Source organism: Propithecus coquereli, unplaced genomic scaffold (assembly GCF_000956105.1).
Source record: "Propithecus coquereli isolate 6110/MARCELLA unplaced genomic scaffold, Pcoq_1.0 Scaffold536, whole genome shotgun sequence".
Taxonomy (NCBI): domain Eukaryota; kingdom Metazoa; phylum Chordata; class Mammalia; order Primates; family Indriidae; genus Propithecus; species Propithecus coquereli.
This window is the reverse complement of record NW_012151241.1, coordinates 489,267-513,632: the sequence shown is the minus strand read 5'-3', so window position 1 is coordinate 513,632 and position 24,366 is coordinate 489,267. Positions and strand designations below refer to the sequence as shown.

Here is a 24,366-nt window from a genome sequence, read left to right as displayed (position 1 = left end):
AGAAACCACCTCCTTCATCTTCGTATTTCCAGTGCCCGGCACGTAGTGGGGAGTGGATGGATGAATGTGGAGCCCTGGTGTTTTCTGAGACAAGAATAGGTCCACAAGGATTGAAACAATTGCGAATTTCCAGACAGTTCTAAACCAGGATTACATGGGGTCTGAGGAGAGCAAAGCAGAGATGGAAGAAGTCTTTGGTGGTGACTGAGCAACAGACTTCCTGTTAGTAAAATGCACAACATTTAATTCTACATCCTTAAGCTCTGACACCTTCACTCCCATCCCAGCCAGAACTTCAGGGTGAATGTGGCCCAGAATGGGGACTCTTAGGGGTGACTCTTTATTGCCTTTTGGGGGGTGGGTCTTCCTGAGCTGTCTTCTCCTCAAAATCGGTCCTTCAAGATTGGATCATGAGATGGGAGTCCGGGGGGGCTGAAATGGGCCATGCCAGGGCTGAGGGGTCTGTGCTCATGCCAGGATGCATGAAGGCTGGTTTGTGACTGGGCCTGCAAATCACCAGTTCTTCACCCCGTCCTGGTCCAACCAGCTCTACAGTTAACTTCTCAGTATGCCACCAAGTGAGTTTCTTTGGTGTTTGCTAAGCCCTCAGGCAAATCCTTGGTTGGCAGGGAACAGCTGGGGAATGGGGCACAGTGGGGGAGCGCTAGCCCCCAACATGGAGCATGAGTTCCCATTCGTCAGGCCTGGGCAGCATGGGGAAGCCACCTAGGGTTTGGCCTCAAGGGACTGGGGCTGAGGGCCCTGCTCCAAGCTCTGACCTTGTTCTTCAAGGGTATGCCCCAGGCTGTACTCAGGCAGCTGGCAGTTTCCCCCCTCTGTGCCTGGCAGGGTAATGATAACACCTACCAGATTGTGAGATTCCAATGAGTTGATCCATGAGAAGCCCTTAGTACAGTTCCTGGTACTTATGAAGTCATTGATAAATAACTACCGTCCTTCCCTAAAGCTGGGGGTCTACATTGGTTTTCTAATGCTGCTGAAACAAATCATCATTAAATGTAGTGGCTTACAACAACTCAAATTTATCCTCATTTACAGAAGTCTGTATATAGGGTCAGCAGGGCTGGTTGTTTCTGAAAGCTCTAGGGGACTGAATCCATTTCCTTGCTTTCTCCAGCTGCTAAAGGCCCCCCGCATTCCTTGGCTCATGGCCTCATCCTCTGTCTCCAAAGCTAGCAGCATAGGATTCCACTTCTGTTGTCACAACGTCTTTTCTCTGACTCTGACCTTCCTGCCTCCCTCCTGTAAGGACCCTGTGATTACATAGGGCCCTCCTGGGTGACCCAGGATAATCTCCCCATCTCATATTTAATCGTATTTGCAGAGTCCCTTTTATCATATAAAGTAACATAGCTACCCCAGAACCAGATATTAATAACATTTCAGAGACTTTGGGGGCAGTAGCCTCCAGCACAGGTCTGCCAGCTAGGTTGCTGATGGGAGGCAAAGGCCCCTCACCTGGGGAACAGGTGGGAAAAATGTGCACCTGGGACAGCTGGTTAGAACACACTGGGGCAGGTCATCCCGTTGGGGGAAAGCAGCTCTTCTCAGGCTTATGGGTGTCTGATGGTCTCATTGTCTCTCCCAGCCTACGTTAAGGGTGTGCATTCAATGCCCAGAAAGGATCTGAGACCAGGTGTGGTGGCTCACACCTGTAATCCCAGCTACCTGGGAGGCTGAGGCGAGAGGATCACTTGAGGCCAGGAGTTCAAGACCAGCCTGGGCAACCTAGCGAGATACTCATCTCTAAAAAAAATTTTAAAAAAAAGAAGGAGAAAGGGATCTGTTTGAGATTCCGGATAAGCATCTGATGCTTGAAAAAGGCATGGGAGCGTGAGAAAATCATCAGAGCATTGAAAGAGTATAGAATTTGGTGTTGGAGGACTTGGGGCAGAATCCCAGCTCTGCCACTTTCTGGTCATGTGACTTCCCTCTTTTTGAGTCTTGTATGTTTCCCTTTATATAATGGTAAAATATAGTACCCACCTGGATGGGGTGTTTGGGGGCTAACTAAGAGCGTAGAGGACTCATAAGCCCTAGTAAACATTAGGTGTATCACATGGTGCCAGCCTCAGGGAAGTGGGATGTGATGCAGGGGCTGCAAAGGCCTCCCGAAATCACTGGGCAGGGAATGAAGTAGGACACACAAGGTGCTGCAGCAGGCTGGGGACGTCGAGGGAGACTCGAGCAGGAGGTGAGACTTCAGCTGTGTCTTTAAGGAGAGTCATGGCTGGCGGGGAGATTGGAAGGGTAGGAAGAGACACAGGGCCACTGCAGGTGTTTAAGTAAAGAATATGCTGGACCCCATGTCACAGTTTAGGGTCATATATTTGCTTGTTCATTTTCTTAAATGTCTGTCTCTCCCACTAGATTCTAAGCCACACGAGAGCAGGAACCACTGTCTGCTTGTTTCCATTGTATCTACAGGGCTGGTGGGCATTCAGTACATATTTGCTGAATGAATAAATGAATGAACAAATGACCTAATTGAATCCCCGCATAATCACGTTTTGCAGTATTAATATTAGGTCCTTGACAAGCATCAGGGAAGGTGCATTCTCTGCAGATTGATCCAGCTCCAGTGTGTGGACAGGAAGGAGAAGGGAGAGAGAAGTCAGTTAGGAGAACCGCAGCAGAGGGGAGGGGAGGGTGGAACAGAAGGGAACAGGAGGTGGAAGAGATTAGCAAGGAAATCTGAAGGGCTTGGGGGTTAAATGTGGCAGAAGGGAGGGAGAGAGAAGGAAGAAGGGGCCAGGAGTGACTCTTAGGGCTCCTGAATGACAAGAAGAATGACTATATATGTCTTTTTACTGAAGAAGGTCTTTTGGGTGCTCTCTCTGTGCCAGACACTGTGCTAGTTGACAGGCATCCAAGGCTAACGAGGGCATGATCTCCACTGTAGAGAAGCAGCAGTTGTGGAGAGAGGAGGGGGCTAGTTTGGGTCTGTGCCTTACACAGGTGATCAGGAAGTGCTGGGGGTGTGCAGAGCTAAGTTTGAGGGGCCCACAGCCTGTACCTTCTGTTGTGAGATTGAGCCCTGGGAGCGGGAAGGTATGTATAGTCAAAAGTGTAGCTAGAAGGCCACAAGGCTGGGCTCCCACACCTACTTCCATTCCATTCTCTGTACCCCATTTCTCTCAGTTTATATATCACTTCCTCTGGGAGTGGTGTCCCCCAGGCTTAGATTTGGGCCCCTGCTGTGACCATGCCTTGCCTCAGTCCTGACTCTGATTTTCCCTCCTGAATGGCCTTATCCCCCACCCCACATTAAACTGCCCAACAGACATAGGGTGGGTCCCTTGTACCTTGCTCACCACTGTAAGGTTGGCTCAGTGGATGGATGAATGGATGGATATAAAATGAGAAAATGTGGGAAAAATGTGGAGAGGGACACAAAGCAAGATGTTAGCATTAGGAATATGAGTGTTTTCCCTTTTATATTTCTGTATATTCCAAGTTTTCTATAATAATACCTGGCTTTTATCCCCTATGAAAGTGTGAGTTAAAAGAAGAGACAAAAGGCAAGAAAACAGACATAGGCCACTCCAAATTTTGGCCTGTTTTCTAATGAGCTGTTGGCTTTGGGGTTGTGTTGGTGCAGGTGGAAGCAGGGAAAGGCCTGGAGATGAGGAAGCTGGTTCTCTCGGGGTTCCTGGCCAGCGAAGAGATCTACATCAACCAGCTGGAAGCCTTGTTGCTGGTGAGTACAGGGTATGCGCTGGGGCCTTCCAGTCCCCTTGTTGGACAATGTCATGCTCTAAAACCGCTTCAGGAGTTGGAGAGGTATGGGACCTGCCCCAGTCCTTCCCTGTGGACAGTCTGCGGCTGCTCTGCTTATAGCTGGGCGTCAGGCAGCCAGGGTCGTTGCCAGAAAGGGTGCGTGCCTCTCAGCTCCATCTCTCCGTGACCCTGCTCTGGAAAAGGCAGGAGCAGAAGGACAGCCAGGTAAGGGATGGCAGACACACCTCCTGCCCAGGACCCTGGCACGGACACTACTAATCCATTACAGCACTTTGTCCCAGTGGGGGCCTGGCCACCTCCTCCGTGCTGTGTTCTGGGCAGTCTCTACCACTCAGTCAGGTTGAGACCTCTTTGTCATCCTTGGTCCAAGTCCTTCCTCCTTCCTGGGAAAGTGAACCGTTAGCACCGTCCTGAAGCCCTGTGTTTAGAAGCGAGAGGTGTGAGGCTGTCCGCATTCTTTTGAGAAGCACCATAGCTCTGAGGCATTAGACCAACCTCAGCCCCTGGTAGAGATGCTTCCATTTCCTTTCCAAAGCGGAGGCATTGTTGTGAGAATCAGATTGGGAGGGGAATATTAAAATGTTTTCCAAAGATAAAAAGTACTACACAGATGTAAGACGTTTTTGCCTTGGAAGAAAGTGCTTATTAGATGCGTCTGGATATTATGCAGAGTGATCATAGTATATAAAGTTCTTTCCTCTGGGTGTTTTGCAGTCTGAGACATAAGATAATCATCAGAAAAAGGGGGATAAGAAATGTAAGTGTGGATCAGTGGAAACTCATTCTCACAAGAATTATAAGATACACGTTTCTATACTTGCTATGACATGAGATGTTGTCTCTCGGTGTCCCAGGGGACCTGGTATTTATTACCCAAGGAATGCGTATTGAAATGTGAAGATACTTTGCAACACTCCGGGCTATGTTAGTGTTAGACCTCACCAAGAGTTTATCTGTGTGCACAGTGATGTGTTCCAAGTGAGGAACAGTATGGCAGCTGGATAAGGATTCTGGTCTGGGGCCAGAACCAGGGCGAGACCTGACTCTGCCATTAACAGTAGGCTATTGCACTGTTCCCACAATGCATCTCAGCCCATTAGTGGGTTGTGAAATTAGTACAGTCGGTTGTGAAACCAGTAGAGTGGGTTGAACCAGCATCGTAAATTGATGAAAGAGAAAATAGCATGCATCACACATAGTAAGGGAAAATACTGTTTCATGAAGCTTTTGGTTTGTTGCATGTATATGCAGGTATGTGTGTGTATATATGTATGTAATTATTGGGCCCCATTATTTCTTACATATGTTGTGGGTTCGAAAACCGCTGACTTTGATTAAACTATCCATAAACTCCTTGAGCCTCAGTTTCCTCACCTGAAGATGAGAATAATACCATACCTTTTTTCTTTTTCTTCATGGGAGTGAGAAGATCAGGTGACCCTTTTGGGACTTTGTATAAAGCCAGGTACTTAAGGCACTCAAATATTGGCTGGAGAAAGGAGGACAGGCAGACTGCCAGTCACACATATGTGAAATATACCTTAAATATACCTTATATATAAGCTGTGAATAGCTGTACCAGAAAAGGGAGCATGGTTGCCATTACTAACAGGATGCATATTTGAAAGGCATTCTAGCAGAGGAGCCAGACTGCCTGGCTGTAAATCCCCACTTGACTGCTTACTGACTCTAGACCTTCAGCAGGAAAATGAGCCTTGTGCCTCATTTTTCCCACCTGCAAACTGGGTATACAAATACTCCTCTCTTCATGGGGTTGTGAGGATTAAAGGAATTTGCATGTAAAGCTCTGAGAACAGAGCCTAATGTTGGTCGATAAGGTTATTCTCTCCAGTGCCGGGAGGGAGGACAGGTTAGGGCTCATTTGTGTCTGTCAGCACACCCTTGCCCTGAAGGAGGGCGTGGCACCTGTCCTCATCAGACGTGAAACTCTTAGGTCCCAACCTGCCACCTCATCTGGGCAAAGATAACAGATTTAGGGGCCAAGAAAGCCCCTCCTTGCCTTGCCTTGCCTTTCTAATGGTTCATGCCCCAAAGGCAGAAACTGTGAGGCAGGGACCCCCAGTGCTGAGGGGGAACCCCCCCACCCCAGCTTGTTCATCGGGCCCCTGCTTGGTTCTTTCTGGAGCCCTGGTGGGAGGGAGGAAGGGACTACTTGGGCGGCCAGGCTGTGGCTGGAGGGCTCAGGAAGAGGGGCAGGACCCTCCACAGCCAAAGCCTCAGATGATAAACCTCTAGGCTGCGGATTCAAGCCCTCCCTCCTCTCCTCTGGAGCCTAGCTCGCCCCCTCCCCTCTCAGCTACCAGGGAGCTAAACCCTCTGCTCTTCGGGGTGGTCTGACAAAGGGGCCAGCTCAGAGGAGAACAAAATCTGTTTCCTCCGTGCTCCCTCCCCCATTCCCACAGCTCGCTCCTGGCTTGTCTGCTTTCAGTTTAACACTTCCTGATGTGCGAAGGGCTGGGTGTGTACCTAAGACTGTGTACACAGGCATAGACAGGGACTCCCCTCAGGAGCCTCCGCTCCTGCCCTGTTGAGGGCTGGGGCCAGGTTTGGTAATCTTCTGGAACTCTCTTGGTTCCGGGTGGGCTCAGATTACAAGTGCAGTCTGGGAGCCTGGGCTGAGGTGGGGGATGAAGGAAGGAAGACGAAACCAAATGCACTGTAATTCTGCATCTCCCAGACTGTGCTCTGAGACCACAGGGTGTGGGGCCATAGCCCACAGCTCCTCCCGCTGCTGGGGCATGACCAGACCTCCTCTCTCCGACTCTGCTCTGGCTGTTGGAGTTCATAGTCCTGCTGCATCTCAGGCTCCTTATCTGTAAACCAGGTTAATGACACCTTCCTCCCTGGGCTCCTGGGAGGAGTAAGCCAGGTGAGAGTTTGCAGATGTTCCCAGCAGCCTCCAGGCCTTCTGGGGTAGGAGCTGGAGGAAGTGGGCAGATTTCTATCCCCTGTTTCGAAAGAAAGGCCAGTTGCTGGGGGACAGAGCAGACAAATGGCTGTGCGAAGTCCCACCGGCAAGTCAGAGCCAGCCCAGCCCCTCTTCCTGAGAAGCACCGGGGCTGGGAAATCGAGAGCCAGGCTTGAGGTCACTCAGGGGTCCTCTAAGAATTCTCCCCTGATAAAATGGAGAGCCGGGGCCGCCCATGCCCTCTGCAGCGGGACTAGGGAGGCGGCAGGGGGTGACTGGTGTGCTAGCACCTCGGTAGAATAGCGATGCTGAATCAAAGCTCAGTGTGGGTCACCTTGCCTTTCGGGGGTCCCTCCTGCCCCTGAGGCCTATGTCTGGGGCTTCACCAGATGAAAATAACTGCCTTAAGGGTCCGGCCAGCCAAGGGCACACACCCAGCTCTTTCTTATCCCTAAAGTGAAATCAGGAGTAAGAGCAAAGGTCCCTGTCATGAGAACCTTCTGATGCCCCAAGTGCAGGCCGCATGCATGTGACTGGCTGCTGGCTAGTGTCATTGCTTCCCCTTTTGTAGGCAGAGTGGGAGGTTTAGGAGGAAGCAGAGCCCTGTGTCTGTCTGCCTAGGTGGCAGATGAGCGCCACCTCAGTGGCTTCCGAGAAACCCTGTCACCTTTGCTTTCCCAGGACTGTTCCCTCCCTGTTTCCTTTATTCCTTCCCCAGTGTGGATTGCACCAGGGCAGGGACAGGATTAGTGGTTTTAGGACTCTGGTGACTTGGACCCCTCCATTGGATCCTGCGTAGAGGTGGAAAGGATAAACTCTATCACGTTGGTCCTCCAGTGGGCTCTGTATCCTCCACGGAGTGTTAGAGACCGTGACACTCCCAACCCGCCCACCTGGGCTTGGGAGGACAGTATTCCCTTTGTCCTGCCTCCTGGTTCCTTCTGTTTCTCTCCCTGGCATTCTTACCTAACCCCCACCCTTCCACCTATTCAGATCTTCCCAACCTCCAAGGCCCTGTACCTGTCCGCCTCCTCCATGAAGCCCTCCGAGCTGTTCCCACACAATCTTGGAACCACGTGGTTGGTATTATGGTCCAAGTTGGGTATATCCTCCCTAGCATTATCCACTAAGTTGTTTCATTTGTGTTGGTCCATTTCATCCAAATCAGTTATAAAGTTTTCAAGAGTAGAGATCATGGAGCATAAAAATAACCTCCTAAAAAGAAAACTGGACCCCCATCACTCCCTTGCCGGAGAGAAAAGCCCAGAGGTGCTAAGTGACGTGCCCACAACTATTACAGGGCAGAGTTGGGACTCATACCCACACTGCCTAGCCTGCACCACGTTGAACCTCGTCCTGTTTCCTTAGCGAGAACTGGATGCTGCGGGTCCATTGGTCTATTGAAAGGGTCAGAAGGAGGGGTTCTGCTTTTTCCCACCCTTATTGTTCTGTCTGGATTTTTTAGAGCTCAGAAGATGAGGGAGCCAGAAGTCAGAGCATTGTCTGGGTGTTGGAGTAGATGAGACTTCCTCTTGTGGACTGACTTGGGCCCTGCCACCATCGGAGTGAGGCGGACGGGAGGGTGGAGTGAAGCGTGGCTGGAAGTTTGGCTGCTGCAGTTGACTCGAGCTGGTGGTCATCACGCAGGGGGAGCCAGCGATAGCTTTGGTTTCCCTCAGTGTAGGTGTTCCCTGCAGTCCAGCATTTTCACCAGTCACCCATTCTCTGCCAGAATGCTTCTCTTGTCAGAAAGCTCACTACCTAATCTTCTGAGACAGTGGGAGACAGCTCTAGTGAGCCCAAATCTGACCCCATCACTTTTCCCCACTACCTGTGGGTCTGCAGAGCAACCCAGACCTCTTCCCACATGGCCCTCGGATACACGAAGAACAGCAACCATATCTGACTCAGGCTTCTCTCGTCTGGGCAAACATGCCCTCCCTGCCATGCCTTCTCCGTGTGGCTGGATACCAGACCCTGTCTCCTGCAGTCTGGGCATCTTTGGGGTCCTTCTAATCATACGTTTAATATTTACTGGTAGGTGAGTTAGGAAACACAGAGAATCACGCTGAAGAAAATGCGCGCAAGCCCCATTATCCACAGTCGCAGTGCTGGGCGTTAAGGGGATGGCTCCAGCTCCCAGCCAGTGCTGCAGGAAGGTCCTTAGTCGCTGTCTGTCACCTCAACCTCTCCACTTGCAGGCCCTGGAGCCTCTTGGTGTAGACAAGCAGGGAAGACAGACAGGTTTCATTTTCATGTCAACTGTGGCATTGAGACTCTGAGGCTACAACCACGCTCGGTGGAAAGGATCACTGTGGTCGTTTAGCGATGTCTGCCACCGGTGTGGAAAGCAGGAGAGGGCGTGTGTGCCACCTGCTCCTCTCCCCGTACTAAATGATGGGAACTTGGAATATCAGTGAAGCCGAGACTGGTCTTCAGTCTCTTCAAGACTCTACCTTCTGAGTCTTGAAAGGAAACAGCTAAGGGGATGAGTTCCCAGTCAACCCTCCCTTCCATGGAAGTGTGACAAGGAAGCTTACGACTCAGGGCACGAGGCCACTGTGGAAGAAAGACATGGATCCTGTTAAACCGACAAGTGAACCCGGTACAGGCTGTGGGCAGGATGCTGTCGAGGTCAGGCGAGTGGCGGGTGGCGGAGGTGCTCTGGCACCACCCCTTGGGCCTGGCAGGATCCCTTTCTTGCAGTAGCCTGTGGCTTGCTGGGGCCTGTGACCCAGCTCCTTGATACAGACCACACCTCGGGTGCGCTGCCTTTGGTAGCCTTGTCTAGGCAGGACTTGCGTGGTAGGAAGGGCTAATCAGTGCCACGAATGGCCCTGGGCCTGCTGACAGTGGCTTATTTGCCCCTGACCTCTGCCCTTTCTCCCTTTCCCTCTCCCAGCCCATGAAACCGCTAAAGGCCACGGCCACCACCTCCCAGCCCGTGCTCACCATCCAGCAGATCGAGACCATCTTCTACAAGATCCAGGACATCTACGAGATCCACAAGGAGTTCTATGACAACCTCTGCCCCAAGGTGCAGCAGTGGGACAGCCAGGTTACCATGGGCCACCTCTTCCAGAAGCTGGTGAGTCTCCCAGTGATGGCGGGTCCTCACGCAGGCCCTCAGCAGAGCCGCCCACGTTGGAAGAGGGCCTCGGGAGGGGACTGGTCGCCCCAGCTCTCTTGGCCTCCTTGGAGGCCTGGGTTATCTCTGAGTCCTGAAGGGAAGCCTGGGCCTCTTCTTTATGGGGCGCCTGGGCCTGGCGCCTTGACGCCAGGCCGCCCCTGCTGCAGCACCGGGGGTGCTTCTCGGGATGGCGGTGACAGGCTGTGTGCACGGGTGCTTCTGGGAGAGCACCGTGTCTCCCTCCCCGTGGGGGCACTGTGGAGCCAGTGCTGGAATGAAGCCTCCTTGCTGGGCTTCAGGTCCCCTGTCCCTCAGCCGACAGAGGGCCATGTGCCAGGTCGGGGGGCAAAGACTGCTCACCCGACACCCTGGGGCTTCACTGTATCTCAGCGCTGCCTCCATAAAATGAAGCAGTTGGATGCTTAGACTGTGTCAGCTAATGATTCTCCCCTGAGGTCTCAGAGCAGAAGGCACTGAAAGCCCAGCCCCACCCACCATCGCAGAGGAGGGCAAAGGCAGGAGAGGGCAGGATTAATGTCCAGCCTGAGTGTTGGGAGATGCTCATAGACGTCTGGTTGTCAGGCCTTCCATGACTCCCTCTCCCTCAGCTCTGCCTCTATCTCTGGCTGTGTCCCCCTGGGAGACCCCGGGGTCAGACCCGTGGAGCCCCCCACCCAGCTCTCCCACCATAACTTCTGACAGCCTAACAGGAGAGGAAGGAGACTGGGTGTCGGCGGCAGGTGCGGTTCTCTGGGAGTACGTGGCTGGGGGCGCAGGGAGCAGCGCAACCCCTTCCCCTCCCCTGCCCTGAGACCAGTTGAATGGACAGAGCTCGACTTTTCTTAGGCTGGAGAAATACCTTGCTGGACACTCGTTGGGCTTCAAGTTCAGTGTGCTCAGAACTGGACTCATCATCTCTGACGTTTCTGCTCTGCTTCCTGCCTTCATCTCAGTGGGTGCCTTGGACTCATCCTCGGTGCCTCCCCCTCACTACGCTACCCCTGTGCCACCCCCTCCTCGTCCCATGGAGCCCACATCTTGCATGTCGCTCACAGCCACCTCATTCTCCACCCCCTCTGGTGCCCTCCCTCTGGGCCACCAGTGTCCCTCACCTGGACCACCATGGACCCTCATGAGTGGCTCCCACTTCCCCCTTCTGTCCAGCAGCAGGAGAGTCAGCTGAGCCCCAATCAGACCTTGCTTCTTCCAGCTCCAGTCCCTTCAGTGGCTGCCCCTTGCCCACTGGAGGAAGGCCAGGCTCCAAGGAAGGGCTCATGGGACCCTCTGCATGCTGGCCTCTGCCCACCCCTGGCCTCTGGCTGCTCCCTCACCCTACCTCCGTGCACCCAACACTGGACTTCCTGTTCCCACTTCACACTGCAGGCGCTTTCTGGCCTCTTCATACCTGTGGCTCCATCTGCCTGAAATGTCCTTCCCCATCTTGTCCGGCTTCTCCTGGTCAGTTCCCAGCTTAGGAGTGACCTCCCCAGAGAAGCCTTCCCCAGCCCCTGAATGTGGCCTCTGTGTTCATCACCTCAGTGAGCTTATAACTGCCTGTCTCCCCAAAACCACAGGCTCCTAGAGGACAGACTGTATTTTCCTCTCATTAGAGCCCTAGAACATCCCAAAGGTCAATACATGAATGAATGAATGAATGAATGCACCATGACCTTGACCATTGGGTCCAGGCAGAACGCGGAAGGGTACTGAGGGAGACATCGCAGGGCCTGAGATCTGCATCCTGAGAGCCCTGTTTCTTGAGACCAGCAGTGTTGTGGGGACAAGCACAGCTTCTAGAGCCAGGTCACGGCTGGGTTTGAATCCCAGATTAAACCTGTGACCGGGTAACTTACCCAACCTCTCTGTGACTCAGCTTCCTCATCTGTAAAGATGAGGTTAGTAATAGTACTTACCTCATTGGGAGGTTGTGAGGAGTAAGTGAGTTAATAACTGCAAGTGCTTGGAACAGGCCCGGAACAGCATAAATTAGTAAATATGCGCTAATCACTGCTGCTACCATTATTGTCATGGTTATTAGGAAGAGGCACCCCAGAAGGCATCCTTCCCAGGAAGCTCCACGCTTCTGGTCGCAGTTGACCCAAATGGCTTCCAGCTCATTAAGTTCAGGATGGTGAACTCCCTGGTCCCGGGAGTCTGAGCTGACTGGCTGGAGGGGCAGCCTGTGCTCAGCTCTCAGGAGGCAGACAGCAAACCCAGGCGGGAGGGCGAGTAGCCCAGCACGGCGGGAAGGCTGTTGCAGTTTATCTTCATTGCTTGGACCCTGCTGTTACCTGTTCTGGTCTCTGCACCACAGTCCTGGTCATGAATTTGCTGCCCACCTTCCCTCCCCAGCACCGTGAACTGATGTCGGAGGCCCCTGAGGCTACAGGCCAGGGAGGGCCTGGGTGGAGGCCCGGGCATCTGGAGGCAGTTTATTTTCAGCTGAAGTCTTTGGGTTGTTGATTATTCATTACCAAGAGAAGGAAATTAGCATCTCTGCTGTTTGTTTTATGAGATCACCCCAGTGCCAAGCTACTGTTTCCAAGCAACCTTCACTTCCCAGTTAATGACCCTGGCAGGCCAGGCCTCGGGCCCTACAGCCTCGGGTGACTGTGAGGATGGCAGTGCCTGGGATGGCCCATGGCACACAGGTGGCTCCTGCTCCTGGCTTATGGGAGGGCAGTGTACCAACCTCAGCACCCAGGCTTTATCCTTCTCATGGGGAAGGGGACAAGGAGAGCCCTTTCCTGGAAGAAGAATATCAACGATTTATGCTTTAGCTTAGGAGGCGACTGTCTAGCACATCTCCTGTAGCTTGGGGCTCCAATGGGCCAGTGTTCCCACTGCTAAGGGAAACAGGCTCCATCCCTTCCTGGCCCTCCCCTGCAATTTTTTTTTTTAAGTCTCTGGGGCTGAGACCTGCACTGCTCTGGCCTTCACTCCCGCCAGGCACCCAGTTTTCACCCTCCTCACTGGCTGCATTGGACCCTTCACAGCCCCACCCCATCCGCCAGCTTCCTCAGAGAAGGGCTCTGTCCTGGGAGGCTCCAGGCCTGGGCGATGTCCTGGCCAGTGCCCCCATCACCCCAGCCCAGCCTCTTTGGGTCGCCGAGGAGCACAAGAATTCTGCAGAAAGTAAAGTGGTCTGTGCTGGGCCCAGCACCAGTTCACTTTCTCTAGCACCTTGGTGGGAAGCAGGTGCCCCCAAGGAAGCCAGGCAGCAGCTGTACCCCTTGCTACTTAGTTAAAAAAATTTTTAAATCAGAAAATCTAGAGAATAGCATAACAAACAACTATGTACTCACCTCGGAGAATTAACAGGTGCCAAGCTCTCAAGTTATATAGTGAAACTTTCTCATCAAGAAAATGCTATAAAGCATTACAGATGAAGCTGAAGCTGCTCCCTATGTTCCCTTTCCTCTTGAAGCAGCCACTGGCATGAATTTTGTGCATAGCCTTCGAGACTGTAATTTATATTGTTATTACATATTACATATCTATATCTTTTTTTGGCTTTGCATGTACTTTTTTTTTTTTTTTTTTTTGAGAGCAATGTCTCGCTATGTTGCCCAGGCTAACCTTGAACTCCTGGGCTCAAGTGATCCTCCTGTGTAGCTGGGACTACAGGCGTGTGTCACCATACCTGGCTGCATGTGCTTTTAAAATGTGTATAAGTGTACATGTATATCATATTTTGCAATTCAATCAGCATTCATTTTGAAACTTCTGGTGTTGCTACACATAATGTAGTTCATTCAGTTTCTTTTCTTTTTTTTGAGATAGAGTCTCACTCTGTCGCCCGGGCTAGAGTGCCATGGCGTCAGGTTAGCCCACAGCAACCTCAGACTCCTGGGCTCAAGTGATCCTTCTGCCTCAGCCTCCCGAGTAGCTGGGACTACAGGCATGCGCCACCATGCCCGGCTAATTTTTTTTATTTCCTATGTATTTTTACTTGTCCGATTAATTTCTTTCTATTTTTAGTAGAGACGGGGTCTCGCTCTTGCTCAGGCTGATCTCGAACTCCTGACCTTGAGCAATCCTTCCTGCCTTGGACTCCCAGAGTGCTAGAATTACAGGCGTGAGCCACCACGCCTGGCCCTAGTTCATTCATTTTCACTGGCGTGTGTGTACCTGTGAGCGTTTTTTCCAGCACCTCCACTACGAGGAAGAGCAAGGCAGTGAATACCCTTGTCTCCTTGGGCACACACATGCAGGTTTCTCTAGAGCAGCGCTGTCCAATAGAAATATATTATGAGCCACATATATAATTTAAAATTTTCTAGTAGCTACATTTTTAAAAGTAAAAATAAACAAATGAAATTAATTTCAAGAATATATTTATCCCACCAGATCCAAATATTATCACTTCAACATGTGATCAATATTAAATAATTAATGAGGTAATTTGAATTCTCTTTTACACTCTAAGGCTTTGGAATCCAGTTTGTATTTTACACGTAACAGCTCATCTCAGTTTGGACCGGCCATATTTCAGGTGCTTAGTGGCCACAGGCAGCTAGCTAGTGGCTACTATATTGAATAGCATAGCCCTACAGTTTGTGTGTAGAAGCGAATTTGCTTAAGCAGTAGGCTGAGATTGTACATATTTCCAGCTTCATTTGTTATTGACAAATTGCCCTCCAATAATTGTACTAATTTACACCCCCACAAGAAGTCTATAAGAGTTCACATTTCCCTATATTCTTGCCAATCCTTGATAGCATTAGACTTTTACATTTTGACCCTTCTAATGGGTACGAAATAGTATCTCACTGTGGTTTTAATTTGAATTTCCACCCTTTGCTCTCTTAAGAGGAAATGCATACGCACAGCCCAGAGAGGGCTCTCCATAAATATTTGAGGAATTGAATTAATGAGCCTCTGTTTCCCCTTTTGCAGTGAGGGGTGATGGGATCTGCCCTGCCTCCCAGAGGAGGCGAGGCTCTCTGTGATCATAAGTCATAGAAAGCTTTGTGTTAGATTCTGAGTGACATGCGGATGCCATAGTAAGGCGGGGGCTGTGCCTCCTTGGAGCGGGAGGAGGTGGGGATGGACGGGGACCTGGAGGCAGAGGGAATCAGAAAGACTGCACCTTTAAATGCTGTGCCCTACACTCTGCGAGGGGAGGGAGGGCTGAGCAGGCCACACGTGCTCACCCTCACCCCTCACCCCACCCCACGCCTCTCCCTGCTCCAGCTAATTCTAGGATGTGAAAGAAATGTGAGGCATGAAGGGGCTTCAAACCCTGGGAGACCTTCACGATGCTAAGGAAAGCCAAATGTTGTGATGAGTTGAATTTCTAGCATGCCAACAAAGGCCCTACCCTGCTTTCCCCCACCCCCAGTACCCTCTTGTTAACCTTATTGGCTGAGCCAGTTTCCATGGAAACTGTCAAGTTCAAAGGGATCCTGTAACATGTTCATCCCTGCCTTTCCCCCAGTTCCCAGCTAGCCCTTTGGAGCTGAGTGAGAGGTTCTGAGCACCAAGGGAGCTCCAGGTGCTCTGGTTTACGCTTTCATCCATTCATTAATCCTCTCCCCGCCCCACTCCCACCCTCCTCTCCCCCCATTCTCTGTCTCCTCCCTGCAGGCCAGCCAGCTTGGTGTGTACAAAGCTTTTGTGGATAACTATAAAGTCGCTCTGGAGACAGCCGAGAAGTGCAGCCAGTCCAACAACCAGTTCCAGAAGATCTCAGAGGTAGGCAGCTCACCTCGTAGCCACCCCAACAACTGGGCTTTGGGGGCTGCTTGGGGTCTCCCCGCCCTTGCCTGCCAGTAGGGGAAGTGGTTACCCTAATGGGTAACACTTAGCCTGATATTTGCTTTCTGACACCCGACATTTTCCCTTTCAATATAAAAATATTGACTTGTTGGATTTTTTTTTTTAATTCAATTTCAGGTTAGAGAGAGGAACAAGGGAGGTAAAAAAAAAAAAAAGAAAAGAAAAAAAGGTCATATTCTCCCACACTGTGGTGATCTTGAGTGTCACTTCCCTTCTCTTGGCCTTTGTTTCCTCTTCTGTGAATGAGGTATCCAGCTACTCCTAAACTTGCTTAATAAGGATCACTGGGGCCCTGTTTAAAATGCAGATTTCTAGGCACCTTCCCTGGAGCTTCTGATTTGGAAGGCTTGGGGTGGGACCCAGGAGTCTATTTTTAAAAGCTTCTGGATGATTTTTATGATCAGGAATTTGAAGAAGTCTGAACTAGGTAATCTTTTAAGATCCTTGCCAACTCTAGGACTATAATCCTACAGAGAGGCAAGGACCACATATGTGGAGAAGAAGCCTTAGACCCTCTGGCTGGGAACATACCTGTTCTGCTACTGCAGCTAAGCCTTTCCTCTGTGCTCCTCTGCAGGGAGGTGTGGCAACATCTGACATTGCCTTTTTTTTTTTTTTTTTTGAGACAGGGTCTTGCTCTGTCACCGGGCTAGAATGCAGTGGCATCATCATAGCTCACAGCAACCTCAAACTCCTGGGCTCAAGCGATCCTCCTGCCTCAGCCTCCCAACTAGTTGGGACTCCAGGCATGCGCCACCATGCCCGGCTAATTTTTCTATTTTTTGTGGCATGGAGGGGATGGTTGCTCTAGAATCCTTCAGGAACACAGCCCCACTCTTCCCTTTATCCAAATGACCTCAGTGACACACCTAAACCACTGGCATTGTAGGAACAGCACCCAGCTCCAAGCTTAGGGCAAGAGAACCTCTGGTTCTGGGGAGGGGGCGATACTTCTGCCGTTTTGGAAGTCCTGCCTTAAAGGCCTCTCTTGGCCCTGTGCTTTCTCTGTCTCAGCTCTGATGCGGGAAAAGTTGGTGAGACACAGGATGGTTTTCCTGAAACTGCTGGGGTTATGGGTTATGCCCAAGTTTGGAATCAACTGAGAGGCAGCACAAGAGTTGGACAGATGGAGTTGGAAATGTCAGCTTGATTACTATTAAAAGCTGGATTGGAAAATGTGGATTTGGATCTGTAGCCACCCTGGGCTTGCTAACACTTCACCTCGGAATTAAGTGTATCTGTTGAGTCCCTGGCAGGGGTGGGAAGCCACAGACCCCTCCCTACAGCGAGGGCAGAGCCTACCCCTCTAACTCAGGGTATAGAGAGAGGAGGGCTGAGCTCAGTTTCTTCTCCAAAACCCATGGATGAGATGAGTCACCCTCTGCCTGGGAGGACAGAGTGAGGGGTGGGGAAGTCCTTCCACACGGTCATGAGGATGGACAGATAGTGCTTCCCCTCAAGGCTTCCAGGCCTCCCTGGTCTGTGCTCAGAGTGGCCCTGCCAAGGCTGCCCAAGTGCCCAGGGTCAAATATGGTCCAAAAAGTGCGGGGTCTCTCCTCTTAGCCCGGGTTGATTGCCTGCTCTCTGTGCATAGGCAGAGACCCCTGCCCCCGTCTGTAAGCCCCTCTCAAAGCCTGCCCGTCCCAGAGGGCAAAGCCAGGCCCATGGCCCTCTGCCAGGTGGCTCCTCATTCTGACTCACTCGATGACGCTGTTGCTTCCTGCTGGCACTGCCACTTAATTACTGCAATTAGGCTCTTCTGCTTTGCAGCAGGAGTGATTTCATACCTCCAGGCTGCACTGGAGGCGGGGGGTGCGTGGAGAAAAATTCCCTTAAGCTGGGAATCCAGGCACCAGCCAGAGACACAGGCTGGAGAAGCCGAGTAAGCCCCCGCAAACACACGCACGCACATGCACGCACGCGGGCGCATGCCCCAAGCTCGGTTTCCGGGAGTTTCCTCTATCTAGAAACAGCTTGAGACAGAAGTAGGAAAGGTGGGCTCCTGCCCTCTCGGCATTTCCTCTCCCGAGCAGAGTGGGCAGTATCACCTGGGTACCTGCCCTTGGCCTCTCCTCGCCCCTGCCTTCCCTCTGACATTCCTCTTCGAGGCCCTGTGCGCTCAGTCTGCCAAGTGCGGATTGCATTACAGCTCCAATTGCAGGCCACACCGTCCTGTTAGCAAAAGCCGAGGCTGGAACCTCTCTCTCTACAGGGGGATACAAGAGGTTTGGATGAGATAAGCCATCCCTGGAGTCTGTTTCCAGCACTCACTCCTGGGTCACTTGGCGTGGGATCCAGGAGGGGTGCTGGCTGTTCCTCCCTTGCAGCTTCCTCTCTGTTGCCCAGCACAGGCACTGGGAGATAGGGGGTGGCAGGGGGGCTGGGGGCTGGCTGAGTCCCCCCGATATGGATAGGATGTAGCTTGGACTGCCCTGTGCAGCTCAGCATCTCTGCCCCAGGTCCACCACCTCCCTGCTTCCCCTGTGCAGGTGTGTGGGACCCCTCCTCCTTATTTCAAGGGTTGCTCCTGCCCAAGGAGCAGCTGCAATGCCTGCTGCTTATTGACTCAAGCCCCGTCTGCACTGGGCTGATGTGTGGGATCCCTGAGTAGTGGCTGCTGGAGGGATGGTGGGGTGGGGTCCTGCTCTTGCCACCGCTCATTCTCCGGAAGGCCCTCGGTTTCTGGGGAGGGGTCTTCGGGGAGGAGGCTGAGGCGTTCCCATTCTCCCAGTGCTCCCTACCAACCGGTCCTGTCTCTGCTACCTAGAGTCCCCTCCTTCTTTCCCACACTCCAGCCTCTGGACTCCACGAGGCTCCAGGAGATCGCAGGTGTGGGCACAGGGGATCTAGGTGGTGAGGCAGAGGCAAGCCCATGTCCATGGGGCTTTTTTGTCTCTCTTCTCACATTTGCACCGCTGGGTTTCAGAGCCCGTCTTCCTGCAGTGTTCACAGTGAGAGGTGGAGGGACAGACCAGGTAGTGATTCCTCTCCTCCCTTTGGCAGGAACTCAAAGTGAAAGGTCCCAAGGACTCCAAGGACAGCCACACGTCAGTCACCATGGAAGGTACTTTGGGGAACGGGCTGGATTACAGTCACCTTCCTTTGTCTGGCTTTGTGGACTACGGGCTGTGTGAGAGCGGCGCCCTCCCTGCTTATGCGCGTGTGAGCGTGTGTGCTCGTGCACGAGAGCGAGGGAGGAATCCAGCCTCGTCCCCAGGCAGCCAGCCAGCTACAAACGTGCTCCTCCTTAGGGTGCCAGCAGGCTGCTTGCGCCCTCCCCTCCCCTCCTCTCCCCTCCTCTCGCCTCTCCACTCGCCTCCCCTCCCTTCCTCCCTGCTGGAGGAGCACTTGGAAGCGGCTGCTTGGTTCTGGAAGCTGTGCAGCAGCAGCCGGCAAGGTGGCTGGGTGGCCGGGCTGCTGATGGGAGCCGGGGAGCCGGGAGCGATGGCTGCACGCTCCTGCGGCAGGGACGGAGGCTGCCATGGAGATCCTCCTCATCATCCGCTTCTGCTGTAACTGCACCTATGGTAACCCGGCGCCCCTCCACGGGAGGTGGTGCACTTCCTGCCTCCGGGGGCTGGCTGGTGCCACTTAAATGTGGCCGGCAAGGTTTGGGGATAGTAGGGAAGGAGGGTGGGCAAGTGGCCAGACCTGCGTCTACCTCCACCCCAGCCAGTGGGTGGCCTGGAGTTGAAGTCTGGGTGCCCCTCAGGGCAGGGTGGCTTTGGAATGGAAGGACGGGGCTGGAAGGGTCCAGGTCCCCCTGAGGATCCCTGGGGAATTGGTGAGTTAGCGGAGGCTTTGAGCAACTTCCTGGAGAGGCTCTCAAGGAGAGAAAGTGACAGGCTTACCTGTAGGCGGGGCAACCCTGAGGCTGGAGAGAGGGTCCACGGGGCCCAGCGGAGAGTGGCAGATGGTCTGGGCAGCAGCAGCCTCAAACCGAGAGGGTGCCAGCCCAGGCTGAAGGGAGAAGTTGGGAGTTTCTTTGTTTCTGGAGAGAGGAGAGGAGGTTGAGCAGCCAGGGTATTGTGTGCGCAGAGTGCGCTCGCTGCCTCCTCTCACGACGGCGGCAGTGGGAGGACGTGGAGCGGTTGTGAGGGCAGGAAGGTATTGGGAGGTGGGTTTCCAGCCACCAGAGCCCCTCCAGTGAGGTCTGGGCGCTTCGTGTGGAAGGTAGCTCGGCACTGCTGTGGAGAGGGGGGTGTGGCAGCCTGCTGCTTTGTGAAGGTCACACGCCCACCATTCGATGAAACGGACCTGGGGCATCCTCTTTGCCATTCCCCCGTGGCGGGGCAGGTGTCCTGGGACAGGTGCATGCTGCCAGCCAGGCTGTTGCTCAGGAGGCTGAAGCAGGCCCAGGCAGGGAGCTGTCCAGAAGCCCGTGGGCCAAGGGGTGACCCACGCTGCCTTCGGCGGGGCGGCAGGGCAAGTGCTACCTCCAGGCCAGCTGCTCTGGGCCCCGTGTGTTGGAGCGGCAGGCGGCTGGTTTTAGGACCTTCCTCTTCCCTCCTACCAGGTGTTTTGTCTGCACCCTTCTCAGTCACTTTGCTTTCCTATCTCCGTGGTAACCTGGAGCTCCTTGTTGAAGGCTGAAGGGAGTGGGGGATGGCAATTTGCTGGAGGAGAGATGATGAGGTTTCCTGGGCTCTTTCCCAGAGGCCTCTGTGCAGGAGGGGCTGTGCAGGGCCGTTGTCCCCTCACCTTCTCAGGCCATCATGTGTGAAGACCACTCATGACGGAAACAAGCTCCGAGGCAGCCTCCTCTGGTGGCCCCAGCAGGGCAGCCACAGGAGCTCTGTTCTGACGGGCCTGGGGCAAGGGGACAGCTGCAGCTGAAATTGGCCCATTCGAGAATCAGAAGGGAAATGCCCTTTTTGGTCTGGCCTGGGAGTTGGTCAGGTCTCAAGGCTGCCTCCCCTAAAAGGGAAATCAGCCCTTTGCTTCCTCTTCCCTCCCCAGAGGAAGCTTAGTCTTAGTGAAACAGACCTGGGACCTGGATCTTCGGTCCCTGCCATACTGTCTTTGAAATCAGCTTCGAAGTGGGGCGTAAGGAATGAAGGAGCTGGCTTGTAAGGCAAGGGCTCACCCATCCCTGGTGAATTTTCCTGAGAACCCTCCTGAGCTTCACTGGACTTTACAGGAGCTGCCCTCCCCCTAAGGAAGGAGAAGGCTCAAAGTTAGGAGCATGCGTAGACCTAAATTCAAAGCCTGGCTACCACTTATAGCTTGGTGATTGTGAGCATGTTGCATAATGTCTTTGTGCCTTAGTCTCCTCATCTGTAAAATGGGGCTAGTGAGAATTGCTTCCATCTTTAATCACAGGAAATAATACACATAAAGCACTCAGCGCCATTGGGCAGACTGAGTACCCTGCAAAGTAGAGAGAGACCAGCTTGCAGGTCCGCGGTCTGACTTTTAGACACTACAGGTGTTGTTTGCAAAGGTCCTGGTCAGGGAAGGCTTCTTGGAGGAGGGGGAGGGACAGGTATTGCAACTTGGTGTGTGGTTGGTAGCCCAGGCAGAAGAAGGAAGCAGGCCAGCCTGCCAGGGCCCGGGAACAAATAAAGCAGCAGGAATTCCTGGGGCAACAGTGACCTCCTCACCATGAATTCTCTGCATGCAGCCATGCGGGGGCCATGGGAGCTCAAACATCAGGGTTGCTCTTCTTGCCCTGGTTCCCTCCGTACCTGACTGTGGCCCCGGCACCCTGCCCCTGTACTTCCCCTGTCCCCACCTTTCCTCTCAGCTGCCCTCCTAGGATTCATTCCACAGCCCCAGTCAGGTGGACTCTTAAGATGACCACAGGCATATCAATAACCCCTCTGAAACCCGACCCGCCATTTGTGCAGACCTCTGAGCTTAGTCAGAACCGTCTTCCTCCTGCCACCGGAGACAGGGCTGGAGGGAGCTGACAGTGCAGCGTCAGCTTTCCCTGGGGCTGGAACTCAAGGGCCCACCCCGGCAGGTGTCTGCTGAGCTTGTGCTTTCTTTTGGGTCTCTGGGATTCTCGGGAGTGATTTTTCCCCCAAAGGTGGGCTGGGCCACAGGTGGGTGCGTTAAACAGCCTTAGAAATGGGTCCACCCTCAGCTGGGAACCGGGCTGTACCCTCAGTGTCGTAGGATACCCCAAGCCTGGTCTTGCCCGTTCAAGCCCTCGGAGCCTGTGGGGAGGGTCTCTAGAAATTGCTACATAAGAAAAGGCTACAAATAAGTCACAGGAAGTGGTTTTCAACCTTTACTATACATTCAAATCAGCAAAGGGACTTTTTTTTTTTTTTTTTTTTTGAGCCAGAGTCTCACTCTGTTGTCTGGGCTAGAGTGCCGTGGCGTCAGCCTAGCTCACAGCAACCTCAAACTCCTGGGCTCAAGCGATCCTCCTGCCTCAGCCTCCCAAGTAGCTGGGACTACAGGCACGCACCACCATGCCCGGCTAATTTTTTCTATATATTTTTAGCTGTCCAATTAATTTCTTTCTATTTTTGGTAGAGACGGGGTCTCGCTCTTGCTCAGGCTGGTCTCGAACTCCTGAGCTCAAACGATCCGCCCGCCTCAGTTTCCCAGAGTGCTGGGATTACAGGCGTGAGCCACCACGCCCAGCCCAAGCAAAGGCACTTTTTAAAGATGCTGATACCCTGTTTTACCCTGCAGAGATTTGGATTTCGTTGATGGGGGTGGGGCACAGGCATCTGTATCTTCTAAGAGCTCCCCCAGTGATTCTAAATGGGCAGCCAAGCAGAGACTGCAGATAAGGCTCAGGGCACCCCGCTGAGCCCACATCTTCTTCCCAGCCAGCAGATTGCTTCCCGAAGCTCTGCCTAGCAGTGCGGGGTATTTATATCTGGGGTTTCAAGGGACTCTTGGGTTTGGGGGTGGCTGGAGCATGAGTGTTGGCTCTGGGATCTGTCACAACCTGATCCTATGGGGCACCCAGTCTAAGGTCCTCCTTCCTCCGACTGCTTCTATGGCAGGAAGCCAAAGGTCATGACCCAGGGACAGAGGCATCCAGGTGCAGGACTGAAGCCGACCCCCCCCATGTTGGGAGGGGCGGGTCACAGCTGCTCTGCAGGAAGGATGTTTGGAAGTGTTGGTCTGCCAGCTGCCACCTCCACCTGTCCCTCCTGAATCCCAGCAATCCTCACTTGGTGTCTGAGTGGCAGAGGGGTGTGGCACATGGAGGCCTGGCTGAGCTTGCATTTTTCCAGCCTATTTGGGGCTCCCATATGTGAGGCCTGACCTGAGTTCCTTCAGGAAATCTTTGTCCCTCAGGCTGCCACCTGCTTGAAAGCAGAGCCTTTCAGTGGCTTTCTGGCCTGCCTCCCTGGCCTCCGTCCCGCCTGTGCTGTTCTGTCTGGGGTTTGAGGGTGTTGCCAGTAGTGTGGGTCAGAATGGGCAATGCCAATCCTGGCTAGCCGTGCCGTGCCTGTGACTGGAGGAGTCTGAAAATGACCAGGCACAGGGGAGCTGCCCTTCCTGGAAAAACAGCATGTCTCCTCCCCCCATCCTGGGGTCCTGGGTGTGGTTCAGAGTGTGCCAGACCTCTGCGGGGCATGGCAAGGTGTCACTGTGGGATTCAGGTGGGGGTACAGGGGAGCACCTGCTCTGAGCCAGGACAGGCCTGGGGGACAGCCCTGGTGGAAGGTGAGACAAGGAGGCAGGGGTGGGGGAGCCTTGCCAGGGCTTGCGTCGCCTGTCCCGCTCCTTAGCCCGCCCTGGGAGTGAGACTGGAGGTAGCAGTTGCCGTGGGCCTGCTCTGGCTTCCTGCAAGTGGGTGTTCGTGTGGGGAAGCAAGGTGGGCTGGGAGATAGAGCCGGTCTCTAAGGTGTCAAGCTGTTCCTGGTATGTCATCGTCTTGTCCCCTTCTCCCTGCCTCTCCCAACAGCTCTGCTGTACAAGCCGATTGACCGAGTCACTCGGAGCACCCTGGTCCTACACGTGAGTGTCAAGTCCTCTGAATGGCTGGGGAGGGGTTAAGAGTTTGGTAGAAGACGACGCCCAGGGTGCTGGAGTCACTGAGAACAGCCCATGCAGGGAGTCGGGCAGAGGGTCCCTGGGCCTGACTGCGCCTGCCTGGCCCACGGTAACCATGCCAACGGGGCCAGGGCCTAAATATAGCTTGGCTACTAAGCTTGACATTTGGCCAAACGCTCCCTAGGAGGCAGGCGCTTCCTGCTTCCTCATCCCCTGCCTCGAGGTCTCCAGTGTCCTTGGAGCAGCTGTGGAATGGGTAGAGGGGTCTCTCTCCCAGCTGCGTGGTGAGATGAGCCTCCACCTGGCTTTCCCCAGCAGGGGAAAGAATAATGACTGCAGCAGGAATGAAAGGAGCCACAGCCCTCAGCCCTGCTGCTCTGACTCTCATTTTTAGTTCATATTTGGCAGGTGTGAGTGTGGGTCCCTGAGTGCCCACCCTTTGAATTCTTTTAGTGAGGATTGAGCACTCCCCTCTGTCTTCCCATTGAGCCCCAGAACCGCTCCCCCCAGCTCACCACCCCCATTCCTTCCCAGGACCTGCTGAAGCACACACCTGTGGACCACCCAGACTACCCACTGCTACAGGATGCCCTCCGCATCTCCCAGAACTTCTTGTCCAGCATCAATGAGGACATTGACCCTCGCCGGACTGCAGTCACGACCCCCAAGGGGGAGGTGAGCTCAGGGCCCAGTACAGCCTCGCACCCAGGCTGAGGAGTACAGGTGGACCAGATCCTCCATCTCTCTCCAACCCGGACCCGCATTCCCAGCCAAGGAGAGATCTTCAGTCCTTGGC

General features: G+C 53.5%; 1 protein-coding gene across 2 annotated transcripts in view; it reads left to right on the top strand.

Annotated features, from left to right (window-relative positions):
* Window positions 1-24,366, top strand: part of ABR (active BCR-related) — a 93,114-nt gene that overhangs the window by 18,385 nt on the left and 50,363 nt on the right. For both annotated transcript variants that reach the window (XM_012657312.1, XM_012657314.1), the window contains exons 2-7: window positions 3,623-3,721; window positions 9,594-9,779; window positions 15,411-15,518; window positions 18,606-18,666; window positions 23,482-23,534; window positions 24,105-24,245. In XM_012657312.1, coding sequence (XP_012512766.1) covers window positions 3,623-3,721; window positions 9,594-9,779; window positions 15,411-15,518; window positions 18,606-18,666; window positions 23,482-23,534; window positions 24,105-24,245 — 648 coding nt within the window. The remainder of the gene's footprint in view (window positions 1-3,622; window positions 3,722-9,593; window positions 9,780-15,410; window positions 15,519-18,605; window positions 18,667-23,481; window positions 23,535-24,104; window positions 24,246-24,366) is intronic.